Source organism: Ursus arctos, unplaced genomic scaffold, assembly GCF_023065955.2.
Source record: "Ursus arctos isolate Adak ecotype North America unplaced genomic scaffold, UrsArc2.0 scaffold_14, whole genome shotgun sequence".
NCBI classification, from domain to species: domain Eukaryota; kingdom Metazoa; phylum Chordata; class Mammalia; order Carnivora; family Ursidae; genus Ursus; species Ursus arctos.
The window spans coordinates 69,588,924-69,605,185 of record NW_026622808.1 but is presented as its reverse complement, the minus strand read 5'-3'; the positions used below and the strand labels follow the sequence as shown (position 1 = coordinate 69,605,185).

Sequence of the window (16,262 nt, the reverse complement as noted above, 5' to 3'; positions counted from 1 at the left end):
GACTCAAACCCTTAGTTGTGCCATGTAACAACTGTATGCCTTGGGCAGCCATTTTATTTCAATAGCCTCATTCGTTTGAGGAGCAAACAGTCTCCACCTCACAGGTAAAATGGCTTCATATGTGAGAGTTGAGTCTAGCTCAGGGGACGCAGGAGGAGATTTCCTAGTACAGCTCACAAGTAGAAGGCCGGGCTTGCTCCAACGGGCAGCCCCGTTTGCTTTGAGTAGGACCCACAGTACCCAGAGATTTTCAGATCACTTGGTTGGCCACAGTCTTTGCCATGTGCAGACTGGTCGAACTTGCAGGCCTGGCTTCAGTCCCAGCCTGACCACCTCCTAGTGTGGAAACGTGGGCAGGGAATTTCACAGCGCTGCACCATGGGGTGGGAGCTCAGCTTGGGCCTCTAAGACATCCTTCCATTTATAAACAAGGAAGGCCCAGCCCTATATGGATATGTGTTGAATGGACGCTTTCCATCTGGACAGACTTAAGGCATATAGTCCTTCTGAGCCCATTGCCTAAAAGACATTATTCATTCATATATCCAGATGTTTACTTAGCTCTTGTGTGTGCCAAGCAGTGGGGATACAGCAAGGCAGACAGAGTTCTTGTTCTCACGGGGGAGACTGACAAGGAACAGTATCTTAGGTGCTTTCAGGTAGTAGTAAGTTCTAGAAAGAACGTAACAGTGAAATAAATAATGTTGAGGACAGTGCATGGCACATAAAGAGGCCAGCTGTTAGCCCTCCCCGGGTTTTCTCTTACTTCTGTGCTCTGCTTCACTTGCTCACTGGAGAATGGGTCAGACCTCCCTGCAGATGTGGCTTCGCTCATTGGTGTCACCTACAGTGTCTGTGGCCTATGGGCCACATCCAAACAATTGGCCTTGCCCCAAATCTAATCATCTTTAACAAGCTTGTTTTCTCTGGATACTTTTTTTAGCTGCTGCAATCAAACACGATTTAATTAACTTACCACCAGTAAATGGCTTTCCCTGCTTGAGTAACAAATGAACCACTTGGAAACTTACTTTGATTATAGCCTATTCTTCTCTCTCTCACACTCTCTCTCTCTCTCTGTCTTTCTGTTTTGTTTTGTGAAGAAATTCTGCTATGATGTGATGTACTGCTTGAAATCATCTCATTTTTTTTTTCTGTGAGCTGGGAATATTATGATGTCAGTGTATGCTGTATTTTATTAACACAGCCAATAACACAGAGCTTTGCCATGTAATTCGATAAAATAATAATCCACACCTCACCGAGCATTAAAAGTGTGACATTCGAAGTCTACTTTTCCTGTTTTGACATGGTGCCTATGCACTGGTAATAAAAATGAATAAATAAAACATATGGCTGGGTGAGATGCTGTGGAGCCGTCCCAGAATACCTGCTAGGTCTCTGTCACAACTGCTCAGCTCTGACATTGGGGCACAAAAGTAGCTGCAGACAAGGTAGAAGCAAGTGGGTGTGGTGGGGTGCCAGTAAAACTTTATTGGTGGACACTGAAATTTGAATTTCTCAAAGTTTTTCATATGTCATGAAATATTCTTCTTTTGATGTTTTTCAGTCCATTAGGAAATAGAAGAACCATTCTCAGCTTGAAGGCCATACAAAAACAGATACTGGGCAGAATTTGGGCCTCTGGCTATAGTGTGTCCACCCCTGGTCTAAACGATTTTGTAAATAGGACTCTTGAAACAGATTGAGCATCCTGCAAGGAAAAGTCTAATCACCATCTACAGTGCAAGTACTCAACTCTGTCTGCATTCCTCTGGAATTAGGTCCTGGGAAGGGAGCTCAGGTTAATAGAAATGCTGCAGAGGTCTCACCTGAGAGGGAGAGGAAGGGAAGTGAAGGTGTTCTAAAGGGCTAGTCTTTCTAGGGAGAGGGCTTGGGAAAGGGAATTAGAGTCTGTCATGGTGAGGGAGATGCTTAGTATCCTGTTTTCAAGTACAAATATAGAAATATGTGTCAGATTATAAACAGAGAAAGGGGAAGAAACTATGAATGGAACTGGAAAGTGTAGCACTTCCACATACACAAAGGAGAAACTGCAATGAGTTTGATTAAACGAACAAAAATAAGGTAAACAAAAACATTGGTCATAAATAATGACAAAAACAAAAGGAGCGAGAGTTTCAGTCATTATACTAAATGTGAATGGCCAAATTCTCCTATGTAATACAGAGATCGATAGATTGGATTAAAACACAAAATCCAGTTATATGCCATTTATAGGAAACACAATGGTAAACAAAGGTTAGAAATAAAAGGATAGAGAAATATCAGGTGATGAACAAAAAGTATGCGTGGTAATTTCATACAAGTTAATTTCAGACAAGTTAGAATTCAAGACAAAAATACTCACCAAGATAATATAATAAAAAAAACATTTAAAAAAAATACTCACCAAGATAAAGAGAGATATCATGTAATAATAAAGGGCATGGTTACGAACTTGCACCTACTAAACATATAAGAGCAAAATCTATTAGAAATTCAAGAACTTGGGGGCGCCTGGGTAGCGCAGTCGTTAAAGCGTCTGCCTTCGGCTCAGGGCGTGATCCCGGCGGACCGGGATCGAGTCCCACATCAGGCTCCTCCACTATGGGCCTGCTTCTTCCTCTCCCACTCCTCCTGCTGTGTTCCCTCTCTCACTGGCTGTTTCTCTGTCACATAAATAAATAAAAAAATCTTTAAAAAAAAAAAAAAAAAAAAGAAATTCAAGAACTTGGTAGAACATGGAGTCATAATTATAGTGGGGCCCTTTAGAATGCAGATTCTGGAATTGGACAGGCCCACTAAACAACAGATAAGGACACCAAGGCATAACACAATTGCTACACTTAATTTCTAGATAGAAATAGAGAAAATACACTTTCTCCTTTTTTTTCCTATGGAACATTTACAAAACTGGACATTCAGCAATAGTCATTCGAAAAATATTTGTAGAACACCTGTGTGCTGTTTTCAAGGCTGGAGATATAACAAGGAATAAGAGACAAAATCCCTGTCCTTGTAGGACTTAGATTTTGGTTGTACCTGTGGCCACGGAGAAAACCTTAGTAGATTTTTTTTCCCTTCATCTCAAAATACCCTAAAACACTTTTTTTTATAATATTTTTTTATTATATTATGTTAGTCATCATACAGCACATCCCTGGTTTTTGATGTAAAGTTCGATGATTCATTAGTTGCGTATAACACCCAGTGCACCATGCAATACGTGCCCTCCTTACTACCCATCACCAGTCTATCCCATTCCCCCACCCCCCTCCCCTCTGAAGCCCTCAGTTTGTCTCAGAGTCCATAGTCCCTCATGTTTCATTCCCCCTTCTGATTACCTCCTTTCTTTATCCCTTTCTTCGCCTACCGATCTTCCTAGTTCTTGTGTTCCATAGATGAGAGAAACCATATGATAATTGTCTTTCTCTGCTTGACTTATTTCACTTAGCATTATCTCCTCCAGTGCCGTCCATGTTGCAGCAAATGTTGAGAAATCGTTCTTTTTGATGGCTGAGTAATATTCCATTGTATATATGGACCACAACTTCTTAATCCTAGTAGATTTTTAAAAGTAGAAAACATGAACCATTAAAATTAGAAATGAAGAATGGGTATAGATACATAGATGTTGTGTGTGTATGTGTGTGTGTGTGTGTGTGTGTGCATTTGTTCATTCTTCCATGTGTTTGCAACTTAGAAATTTGCAAGCAGTAAGTTGCTGTTCATTTACTAAGGCTTTTTCTCATACTGTTATATAATGTAGAAGCCCTTAGTAATAACTTTTTCTCTTTTTTCAGTTTTTTTGGGGGGGGTCCATTGATTACATCATGAAGAAAGTCTTAGATTCCCTTGAAGATGACTTTAACACTCCTCTGTTCCGTGCTAATCTGCTTTTTGAAAAGGCAGAAAACAGAGCCAAGATAGATCCTTCCAGTAGCCAACAGTCTGTGACTAGATCCAATTCATTTTTTTAATTGTATTTACTTTATCGTCAGGTTCCTGTTTATGGCGACTCTTGTTTTCTCTGTAGGGTACCATGTGAAGTTTCCCTTTAAGTATTGGTATTTAAAGAAAACAATTAGGTAAAGGATCTTTCTTTGCAGGTGTGCAAAGACCTGGTGAAAGTGAACAGGGGTGGAGAGTGTTTCTCAGCTGGAGTGGAGCTGTGAGGCCATGCCCCAGAGGTCCCTGCATCATAGCCACGTGCATAGTCACACCAGCTGCTCCCCTCTGAGTGGGCCAGGCTGAGTGTCACAGGAAACATGGCCATCCTGTGAGGACAGACACATGCCTAGTCAGAGGGCATACAGAGGGGCCGTAGGGAGCAGGAGAGGAGCAAGGACGCTGCTGAGGTGGGGGAGGTGGTCTGGTGGGGGAAAAGTACAAAGAGCTGGTGGCCTTTGAGCTGTGCCTTGTGACTGCTCAGACTGGCGGGATGTGGGGGTCCCAGGGCTGGGCACTCTTTCTGCAGAGGCCCAGAGGTCTGGCCCTGGGCGTTAGAAAAAGGGCCCTCAGCCCAGGGTGCCCAGCAGCTGGAGGATGGGAAGGGAGCTCCAAGGTGTAGGTGGGCTGACTACCAAAGCCACCAGCAGGGCCAGCGATACAGGATGAGGGCTGGCAGAGGCTGGAGCCTCATTCAGATTGTGCTGGAGAAATCCTTTGAGTAGGGTCAGCCGAGGCAGCCTACAGAGTGGGTGTCTACTCAAGGTCCCCAGCCTTATCCCCTCTTACCTAGCCTGCATTCCCAAGTCTCACTCTGAGCCTGGGTACCCCAAGTTGAGTCAAGTGGTCTGGCCTGACTGAAGCCACTTACTCCCTGGGGCCCTATTTCCTCATTTGTAACAATTGCCTGGGAAAAGGTGGGGCCTCCGAGGGCTCCCTGCCGAGGACACAGAGTGCTCTGCACTGCCTGCCCTGCCGTGGTCCACTTCACACCTCTGACTGCTGCCACACCCCACGGGCCCTCCTCGCCTCCCTCCCTGCCTCCATAGCTTACACAGCTCACCCATATCATTTTCTCCTAAACAAATGTGGTCCTGCCAGCTCTTATTCAAATATCCCTTTGGGCCCACCTCACGACCAAGGGAAAGACAATACTCACACCGTAGCTACCACAGCTGGCCTGCCACTAATTGTGAAGTCGAGTTTCAGGGTGTGGCAGGCCAGGGAGGCAGGCACGCAGGACCAAGGGGATGCCTCTTTGCCACCAGGGCTGGAGGAGAGGAGAGCAGAAGACCGAGTGTGGCAGGGTCTGCAGGCCGAGGCCTTGAAAGCCCAGGGAATTCAGGCTCCAGCCAAGGCCCCAGGGGATGCTAGATGGCCCCCTGCCCAGGCGTGAGACTTTGGGGGAGTCTCTTCCCCTCAGTGTCCTTACTGGGAAAACAGAGGTTATACTCCCTACTCCATGGGGTGGTATAAGGCAGGGAGATGGGTACATATAAAATGCTGAGTGCTGCACCTGGCACAGTAGGCCGTTGTTAAGCAGCGGCTCTCCTCATTGATATTTACTTGGACTTTCTGGAGGACACAGATGCCTGGGTTCCCAGCTGGGGTGGTGGCACGATGCTGACACCCGCGCCTCTCCTGTGGTGGGATCAGGCCAGGCATGTCGACCATCCTGGCTTTGGCACCCTGGCGCCGGACAGGGAAGGCCTTAGGGCTGGGCCAAGGAGCCTGCGGCGTCAGCCCAACCGAGTGTAAACACGCAGACGCCACCAGGAGCGCTGACTGGCTTTGAAGTCTAAAGTGGCACCGCCTCCCTGCTCTTGGCTCACCCCGCTGCACTGCTGATGGCTTGTTAAATGTGCCCAGGGCACTGGAGAGCGTGCTGGCCGGGGCGCAGGCCGGCCCAGCTCCCTGTAGGCCTTCCCGAGCAGGGGCCATCTGGCAGATCCCAGCCCTTGGAGGAAGCAAGCGCTGCCATCTACCTGGCCCCTTGGGCCACTTTGCTAACCCTTGCTGCCCCGGGCCCTTGTCCGGCAGGCCGAAGGCTGTGTCAGTTCCCAGGCCACTCGAGAAAACAGAGGTGCCCCCTGAAGCTGAGGGAGATCAGATGGCTGCTGTAGTGTTCTGGCCCCAGCCCTTGGCCCCTCTCCTCCCTTCCAGGTGTCAGCATCTGATGGTGAAGAGTCTTGCTCAGCTGCCGAAGTGCCTGTGAGCCTTCTTTTGAAGATTGCTTTTTCGCTCGTATGGACAGAGGGTCAAGGCAGCTTGACGTGGTGGAAAGAGCGGGCTCTGGACCGGCTCAGCTTGGTCAAAGACAAGTCACTGTCTCCCCACCACCCCCTCCCCACCCCCAGAACCTGTTTCTTCTGTGAAGGAGCTATGGTGGGGAGTTGATGAGGTCACATGTGCTGAGGGCCAAGACAGGGTCTGGCCTGAAGCAAGTGCTTACTTAAATATTCACCCCCTTTTTCCTCCGTGAAGATACAGCTGCCTTTGTGACTTGTGCCTTGGTACTTCCTTATGAGCTTCAGACCGGTGGCTTTACCCGCTTTGGTGCCTGGGTGATGGAGGACAGAACCAGGGAGGGAGTCTGGGGGGATGGCGGGGGGAACTGGGAGGCGCAGCTTGCTGCAGACGAGTGAGGGGCCTGCCCACCACTGTGACTGAGGAAGCCAGCTCCACTGGCCTGAGAGGTGGGACAGAGGCGGGCAGATGCCTTCTTGGGTGGGCGTCTTCTCTGATGCCCAGAGCCTGGCCTGCCCTAGGCTTCCTCGCTGGGTCTCTGCAACTCACTTGACCAAACAAGATGAACTGAAGGCTGTTTCCCTTTCGTGGGTTGACACTATGGGATTGCAATGAGGTTGGCTGTCACTCACAGCAATCTTTCACATTAGAACTCTTGCCTCTTCTCACAGCAACCTTGGAGGTGGATACGTCCACCCTGTTTTCACCGGAGAGGACACTGAGGCTCAGAAAAATGATGTGGCCTGCCCCAGGTCCCACTATGGCTGGTGGAGGAGCCGCCTACCTTGCAGGCCACTCCAGGGCTCCTCTCTCCCTGCCATGGCCCTGTACTGGCGGGGAAGAAAAAGCAGCCTCTGGGCGAGATGTTTCTTATGCCAAATAAAGATGGGTCATACCAGAACAGCAGCATCGCAGGGACTCTTGGGGACGTTGTCAATCCTGGTGATTGTCAGGTGCTCTGGGAGAACTACCGCCTTGTGCGGGAGCCTTGTTGGATTACCTTGGTCATCCAGGTAACTTCTGAGTTCTTCTCTCGCAGATCCCTTCCCTGGCTCCTGTCCTCGGCGAGGACCTCACTGTGGGATGGAGGGTATGAGGGAGAGAACCAGAGTCCCGAGAGCAGCCGCCGGCATGTAGTCTGTGTGGAGTCGGTATCGGCGTCCTTGCTTTTCTTCGGTGAGATAACGCTCCATCTTGCGGTTTCTGAGTATGTCTTAGTTGTTCTTGCCAACACCAACACCCTTAATCCCAAAAACGGCCTTTTCAGAGGAAGAAACTGAGGGTCAGGGAAGTCCCTTGCCCAAGGTCATATTGCTGGAAGAGGCAATCCAGACTCAAACGTTCCCAGCCCTTCCTCATGCTTTAGTCCTCCTCACAGCCAGTGGAGCGAGTGACTCAAGGCCCCACTGCACAGCTGGCTGCCCCTCTTTCCTTGGTGCCACTTCTCCAATTTGAATTAGAATAGTAAGTTCAGAAGTTGGGCAGTTCCCAAGCCTCATCATGGGAGCCGGGCCCTGAGAGAGACACACACATGTAATGACATAATTATGTGTACTGACAGCCAGGTTCCACTCAGAGGCTGGGGACAGTAGGGACTTGCCCGGCGTGTAAGCGAGGGCCTGGGCTTCCATGCGCAACCAGTGACTGCTCTTTGGGAACTCTCCCTCCGGTGACTGAAGGCTCATAAACGAAGCAAAGTATTCATGCAAACAGTGAAAGTCCCCACTTAGAGCTATTGTTGTAACTCCGCTGGCCCAGGTTCAGCATTGTTCCCAAGGAGCAAGGCCCACTGAGCAAGTCCCACATGCATTGCCTTTGGTTTGACGTCACAATGATTGATTTCAAAATGAAAAGCCTCCAACTGTTCTCTGAAGGTTTTTCCTCCTTGGATGTGCTGGTGTCTGATCTCAGGTCTCTCTCCTTTAGCTGGAAGAGTCTATAATTTGGAGACGAGCCCAACCACTGGGCATGCATGCATGTTCTAGAGATGGATAGGGCCGAGAAAATGCATTTCCTCCAGCCCCCTGCCCCTAACACCCAGGACAAACGATGAGCCCTGGTCTTCCAGAAGCTCCCCAGATGCTGGCCTCGCTGCCTCCAGCAGGAAGGGCTACTGTCCCTCTCTGTAGCCAGGCTTGTAATGAGGTTTCTTGCAGTGGACATTTGTGAGTCCCCTCCTTGCACCCCACCCCCAGTAATATCTGGAGGGCTCATGTTCTGGGGATGCAGAAATGCACTTAGGCCAACTCCTGCCTTCCAAGATCACCCCTCTTCCAATCAGGGCAGCCTGTGCAGACAAGCTGTGCCTGGGCCAAGACCCACACATAGGCTTTGTCCCTGCCCGTTCCCAGTGCAGCCCTCTGCCGGGGGCTCTGCAGCCTGCAGGGGGCTGTGGAAGAGCACTGTGAGCTGTCAGCAATGTCTGCTCCCATCTGCGTGTGGCAGCCAGTGGGGCTGGGGACACAGGACTGCCCCTGCATGCCCACACCCCCACCCTCCTTGCTATGTGTGGTACGGCGCGGTGGGTCCCAAGGGAGGAAGACACCGTGCCCAGGGAGTGTGGGGCAGCAGAGGCCAGGCCGACGACAGCTGTGTGTGAACCTGCCGTAACTCTCTTAACTCACTTTGTGGATGGGGAGCTAAGGCCCACAGGGGTTAGGCCATGGGCCAGAGTCTCCAGGACCATAAGACTAGGGCTTTGAGCCCAAGTAGGCTGGCTCCAGAGCCTAGGCTTTAGCCCACTGCACAAGCGGGAGCTTAGCATCCCCTCTGGAACTGGCCCTTCTGTGTGAAACCTTAAGAGCTATGTTGGACAACAGCATTCAAGTCTGTTCTTAGCTGCTGCTTCTGGCTAAACACCTCCTCTCCTTCCATCATCCCTCAGGCCTGGTCCCCACCCCCTTAGCCTTCTTTCTTCATCTTCTCTTGTCTCCAGTGTGCCTACATCCCCCAGCCTGTATGGGGATTCACCAGAATGGTAACTTGCCTCTTGGCCCCATAACCATAGGTAGAGGACACCTTACCCTCCTTCCAGCCTCATTTGTGGATGAGGAAACTGGTGAAGCCCTGGGGGGTCAGCAGCTTGCCTCACTGGCCTTCAGTGCATTCTGGGCCTGGCGGCCTCCACCCTGGGTGACCCGAGAACAGACCAGAAGCACTTCACAGCCACAAAGCCAGCTCTCCCTCCCAGTGCATCGTGTCCACTGGGCTAGCAGGTCTTCCTTTGATAGGTGCTTGGGCTGCACCTCGGTTCCTACGTGTAGCGGCCAGGCTCTATCTGTCTTCCCTCTCTGCAGTTGGCTCCTCCAGTGGCTTGGGGTTTTCAGGAGCTGGGACTGGCAGGGATGGGGCTGGGTTTGCAAGCCAGTTTGGGTCCAGCCAGTCATGGCATGGCTCAGGAGAGCCCAGAGGGTGGGGAATGCCCTGGCTGGGCTCATTCACTGCTGCCAAACCTCTGGTGCCATGGGGGCGAGTGCAGGGAAAGCTGGAATGTGTGACTTTGGGCAAGTCATTTAGCTTTGCTGAATCCCTATAGGGCTTTTCTGAAGATGCACTAACCGTGTGGAAGTGCCCCTCCCAGAGCACGGCTGAGGACAATTTGTGGCTCTCAGCTGCTGAGGGTGGGATGGAAGAGGAGGTGCAGAGGGCTGGATAGTCTGAGGGAGGAGGAGTTTGCTGCCAGCTTCTCTCACTGCCCTGGCAGCTCGTGTCCATAGTGCCCTTCTAGGCCATCTGCCAGCTCCTGGAAGGATCCACCCAGGCTGCTGGAAATGACAGCACAGACCATCAGCGGGCAGGGGTTGGGGGTGCCAGCATTCCCGAGACCACACTTGGTTCCTGGCAGTGTGCTGAAGGGCGGCCTTCTCATCCACATTGCCTGACCCTACAAGTGGAATTGAAGACAGAGAAGTTAGCAGGAGGGGACCTTACACCTAATCAGTGCTCTTAGGCCTTCTGGCCAAGCCATAAAGCAAGAGAACAGGAGTGACACAGGCACTCCCTTTGAACTTGAATCCTCTCTAAACTGCCACTCCAGCCCCAGGGAGACCATGAAGCAGCAAGCAAGAGCGGGAGCCTCCTCGGGCCCCTCCTCAGAGGGTCAGAAAAAGCCCATTCGCCTCTCACCTTATCCCGGATGCTTAAAAAAATATTGTGGTAATGTAGGTCAGTGAACTGACCGGCACCACACACCAACAGGGTTACAGGGCCCGCCGGCCCGCACGCTGGCCCACTTGGTCAGATGAAAACATAAACAAGAAGTGCCGGGAGCCCTCCGCTTCCCCAGCCCTAGGCTTTTGTTTATGTAGCACTTAAACGAACTTTGGGGTCGTTGCCGTCTGCCTTGAAAGCCTTGAAGCTTTTTGAAGTTCCCCTGAAGTTAATAAAATTAGTCTGCCCTCATTGCAAGTCCTTGGCTTAGGGGGAAGATGGATCCTCCGCTGTGTCTGTGGCATGTAGCTTTTTAAGTTAATACTGTAGAACCGAAAGAAAGGGGGAGGCGGGGGAAGATGCAGTAGAAAGTCTTGTGAAATGCCTTATTGCTCGTAGGTAGTATGCCTGCCACCCCATGGCCCTGGTCACAGTGAAGCCCAGCCGCGAGGCCCACTGGAAGGCCAATGGATGGGCCCCTATGCTCCAATGTCAGGGATGACCTCACGGGGGCATGCAGGGGAACTAGGCGCAAGGCAAGGCTGTTTGCTCCCTCTCGAATGAAATGTACCACCCAACTACAAGTCCCCTTGAGTGATTTTCTTTTGCCCCCAAGGAGCCAAGAGTCACCTTCTGTCACCAGTGTCTCCCTCCCGACCTCCGTATCCTGTGCATATTTCCTGGGACCTGTTGTGGGTCAGGGCCATGTGAGAAAGAACTCCCAGTCTGTCTGGTGAGGGACACAGACAGGCCAACTGCCTGTGATGAGACAGAGTGGCCAGGCCTCGGGACAGGAGGTGCCTGCCACGTGGGGAGGCTGTCTGAAGGAAAGCTTGTCCAAGCTGAGCCTGGGAGGACTGCGTGGGGTCTGGGGTGGGCACAGAGTTGGAAAGAGGGTGGGGGGATGATAGATGTCTTCATTATTTTCACTAGCTTGATGATGGTAATGGTTTCATGGGTATCTATGTGTATTTCAAATTATCAAGTACCTAAAATGTGTACATGCTGTACACATTTGTACATATCCATTGTGCCTCAATGAAGTGTTAAAAAAATGAAAGACCACAGGCAAGACTGAGCATTGCAGATGTACCAACAATCACTGTTAGGTACGTGTTCAACTTTGACTTAGGCATTCAAGGAGCGCACATACAGTAAGTGCTGTTTACATGCAGGAATTGCAGCTATGGAGAAGAGAGACATGTTTCTGCTTTCACGGACCTGGGTCCTGCTTGGGAGGAATAAACAAGTAAAGATAAAGCTATGGCGTAATATCAGGGAATGATCTGTGCTCTGAAGACAGAGACAGGACCAGGGTGTGCAGAGGAGCAAGGGTTGGGGTACAGGGGGACTACAGGCACGAAGGCCTTGATTGGGGTATTTGCTGGGCACCAAGGGCCTGCCTAGAGATGGGGACACCCTGTCTGCCAGTGAGCAGTCCAAAGGCAATGGGGCAGAGGGAGAATGTAATTATTTTTCACAAGGATGTGCATAAGCCCCTTGAGGCAGGAACTTGGATTTGTCCTCCGTGACATACCTGGCACATGGTAGGCTCTCGATCAGTATTTGTAGGGAGAAAAAAAGGACATTGTGAATTTGGGGTGAATTTTTCTGCCTGGATTGCCCGTTGGGTCCCTGTGGTGCCTTTTATAAGATAGCTCTCTAAGTAGGTTGTAACCTCCCGGTGCAAGGACTGTGCCTTTGTCATTTCTCAGCCAGCCGTGATGCCAGGGTCAGGTCTTGTATCTTAGCTGCTCTGTCTCACAGGCCAGCAAAGGCCTGGGACCCACCCATCCTGCCCAGAGCGCCCCAGGGTGTCCCGGCAGCACCAGACCCGCCTGCTTCTCCAGCTTGCGGGGAGGGGTGGTGGTCAGTGCAGTCTTCCTCTTCTTGAATGCTACAGCATAGGCTCTGCGAAAGGTCACCGTATTTGGGTTTGAGCTTCCACTATGCCGCTGGCTCGGGTGACTACAGTTCCCTCAGACTTCGCCTCCAGCCTCCCTGAAGTAAGGATGAAAACCCCTAGCAGACAAGGGTACTCGAGGGCTCAGTGGGGCCCCGCTAAATGTCCCTGTCGTAGGCTGAGGTGCCCGGAGGCAGTCTCTTTCTCCTACGGACAGGGGGCCTCTCTGCAGCACAGGCCAAGCTTAGGACAGGAAGTAGCACTGAGCTCCTCTGGTCATGGGGAACATGGAATGGCCAGTCCAGAGCCATCGGGTCAGTTCAGCTAAACATCCTGGGCCCCTGCTGTACTGGGCTAGGCTGCCAAATGTGAGAGGCAGCCCTGCCTCCCGGGCTCCTGCCAGGCTGGGAACGGAGCTGCACGCGCAGGCCACTCTGGTAGGTGTGGAGACAGGACTCCTGGGAGTTAGAAAGCCTAGGAAAGCATTTGGGGCTGGTGACATCTGCCCACCCTCGCTCCCTGTGTCCTGCAGTTCAGAGGAGCCAGCTCCGTTCCTTGCACCCAGCAGCACCGACAGATGGGGCAGAGCCCATGGCAGGCCAGCCCACAGAGGACCTCTGCTGGAGCCGAGTCCTGAAGGACGAGGAGGAGTTCATGTGTGGGAATGAGATTTGTGAATTATAAAGGACTGTGCAAGTGGAAATGATTATTCTTATCGTTATTTGTATCCGATTCATCCATCACCGGGGAGAGGAGGAATGCGAGTACCTTTTATCTGGCGCTATGAATCAAATAGAATAGGATATGTTTTTCTAAAAGGGTTTTAGGGTAAATGGGACAGTTTCTGCCTTTCAAAACAATCCATCTGGGGCCCTTGGCCAAATCTTGGCGTCTTGGGCAGAAGTGAGATGTTTCTGAGGTTGAGGACAGCCCAGCCCACGGGGGTCCCCCATGAGTCTCAGCCTCAGGAGGAGAGCACGTGGAGGCGGCAGGTCCCACCGCTGGCAGCACTTCCAGCTCCCATGCTGCTGCCCGGGCTAACGCCTGCTCAGACTCAACCCTGGTCCCCAAAAGCACCCAGGCTGGTGCACAGGGCCTGGAGAGCAGGAGGAAGACTCCCCCGTTTCCCTGTGGCAGCCGTGTGGGACCCAGCATGCCAGATGCCAGGTGGAGCATGGGTCCTCCTCCAGAGTAGCAGCAAATCTCAGGACGAAGCTCTGTGTTACCCTTCTGAGGTCATCTGGGAGAGGGTCTAGTCTTTAAAATGCAGGCGCACACGCGTGCACACACACACACGCCCCCTTTCTCTCTCTTTTACACAGAGGCCTGGCCCCTTCCTGGCACGGGCCCTGGAAAGGAACCAGGCAGGGCAGGGGAGGCCACCTGGGGGGGGGGGGGGCTTCAGGCCATGCCACCTTCCCTGAGGGGAGTACCTGAGCTGCCAGAGGCCACCAGAGGGGAGAGTGACACTTCAGTCTTCCCCATGCTTGGTCTCTGGGCACAGGTTCAAGGTGAACAGAGCTCATGCTGAAATCAAGGCTGTATTAGGTTGGCTTTTTCACGCACAGGCATGTCCCTTCTGTCAGCCTGAGCCTCCACAAAGAGTTGAGGGGTAGAGTCTCAGCAGCAGAGGGCCTGTCCGTGGCCAGCAGGGAGCCAGGGGAGCTAGGGCTTCTGCCAGGGTAGGGGCAGGAGGGCGTCATGCGGAGGGGGCAGCAGGGCTGTGGAGTAGATGTGGGCCAGGCCAGGAAGGGGCTCTGACAGAACAGGAAAACTTTGGCTGAAATACCTATGTGTGGAGGGGGCTGGAGCAGCAGAGATTGCATTCTCAGACATTCCTTGTGGGAGGGAAAACCAGAGGGGGAGGCGAGTTCTAGAAAGCCTTGCGGCAGGACCAAGCATGGATGTCATCCTCTCGACCTGGGGTGTCGGTGCAAGCTTTCCTGCTGGCCGCATCGGGCAAGTGCTCGGGGACAGGCAGGGTGCAGTGGCTGTGCAGAGGCAGGCGCAGGAGGGCGACCGTGGATTCTGAGCTCCCTCCGCCCTGAGAGCTCTGTGACCTTGGGCGGATGGCCTAACTCCGCTGTGCCACCAGTTTTGCATCTGTGAAGTGAGGAAGGAGTGCCTCCCTCCCACTGCTGCCATGGTGCCGAGCGCGATCCGCAGAAAGCTCTCGCAGGCGGCCTGGCAGCAGCCGAGGCTCCATGGAGGTCAGTGGTGGTGGTGATGAGGGCTGGTCGCCACGTGGCTCCAGTGCATTCCATTGTCAGCGACATGGGCCGATCATCAGGTGGGTTGGGGGTGGGGGGTAGTGGCAGCAGGCCCGGCCTCCTCCAGCACACACTGATGCTCTCTCTGGGGCTGGGTGTGTGGGGATAGGTGATGGACGACCACAGCGTGATTGGCCGCTCCCTGTTCAAAAAGGAGACCAACATCCAGCTCTTCGTGGGCCTCAAGGTGTCCCTATCCACTGGGGAGCTGGGGGTCATCGACAGCGCCTTCGGCCAGAGCGGCAAGTTCAAGATCCACATCCCTGGTGAGTGCAGTCCCTTCCTCCCACTGGCAGGCGCTGTGCAGGCATGGAGAGGTGGTGGAGACAGTGCACGGACAGTGCCCCTCGGCTCAGGACGCTCAGTCGGCCTGAGGTGATGCACCGGGCCCAGCCCTCTCAATGTCATGGCCTCTGGTCCCACAGGCTTGTGGCCGGAGAGCAGGAGTGGGTCCTAGGAACTCAGCCTTTGAGCCAGGGTCAAGGTGTGAGTGTGAGCTCCTGCTCCACCCTTAACCATACAGGAGTGACCTTGAATGAATTACCTGGCTTGTCTGTGAAGTGCGATACCAATCCTGGCCTGGGAGGTGCTTTGGAGGAAGAGTTGGTGAGAGAGACCGCCAGGGCCTGGCATACTGCCCCAGTAGCCAGTATGGTTTCCCAGAATATGAGTTGCCACTTACTTTTCTGTCTGATGAACAGTAGGTGCTGAGCCTCTGAGCAATCTGGGTTGGGACTTGTCCACGGCGGGGTCAAAGGTGTGCCTTTGCTCTTGGGAATAGAGCCCTTGGATCTCTTTAGTTCGGCCCTCCCTTCCATCACTCCTGCACTTACCCCACAGCCATCTTCTGGAGGCCCTGCCACCCAGCACGCAGGCTGCCGCGGTTGTGGGAGGGGACAGGTGGGAACACATTTAGTGAGTATCTACTGTACATCGCAGAAAAATAAAGCAGAGAGAGGGTGAGAAGACCTCTCTGAGGTAACAGTTGAGGGAGCCCCACGTCCCCAAGGGAAGGAACACACTGTGGAGAGAGGGGACAAGCGCAAAGGCCCTGGGGTAAGGGTGAGTTTTGGTGTGCGTTTGAGGCCTGGTTGTGTGGCATGAACTAGGAGGCATGTGGGATGCCACTTTTCTTCGCCAGCATTGTGTTAGGCCAATTCTCAAACATGCGGCAGAGGTGAAGGATGTTACAGAGAAACCCTGACTTCGCATCAGCATGTGGCTGTACTTTGTCTCTCTGTAGGACTCCGGGTTTTTTTCTGTGAGGGTTGGAAAGCCATGGGGAGGCTCCGATCGGGTCAGCAGCGTGCCGTTGGTGGGTAGCTTCTTGAGTGAAATCTTCAGGTAGGGTAGTGCCCTGGCCAAGCTCGGAAGCAGGAGTGCCAGCTCCCTGGCAGCTCACCAAGTGAAGTCAGTGCCCTCTGCTCTCCTGAGAGCCTGGCTGAGGGGCCTTGCCTCCCAAGTCCTTCCTCAAGCCCAGCGTCATGTGTGGCATTTGCGCTCTGGTGAGGAAGGGCAGTAGGCACCAGAGGCCTGCTTCCCTGTGGCCCTTGGATCCATTCTTTGTACCCCGAGGTCTCTGTCAGGGTGGAGTTCAGCTCTGTCGCAGTTAGAGATACTCCCTTGGGGCAGGCAAAGTGGCCCACCCATGGGAGCCTCTACCATGATACTGGGCTTCAGGCTCCTGTCCTGTCCTCTCCACTGCTCCTGGTCATTACGTCAGCCAAACCAGGGTCCACAGT

At 52.6% G+C, this 16,262-nt stretch overlaps 1 protein-coding gene across 4 annotated transcripts in view; it reads left to right on the top strand.

Moving 5' to 3' along the window:
* The window catches only part of EEFSEC (eukaryotic elongation factor, selenocysteine-tRNA specific), a 250,880-nt gene that overhangs the window by 187,492 nt on the left and 47,126 nt on the right, over positions 1-16,262 (top strand). For 3 of the 4 annotated variants that reach the window (XM_026501487.4, XM_057311977.1, XM_048226556.2), the window contains exon 6: positions 14,630-14,786. The exons of the other annotated variant lie outside the window; for it this stretch is intronic. In XM_026501487.4, the coding sequence (XP_026357272.2) occupies positions 14,630-14,786 (157 nt within the window). The remainder of the gene's footprint in view (positions 1-14,629; positions 14,787-16,262) is intronic. 4 annotated transcript variants of the gene reach the window in all.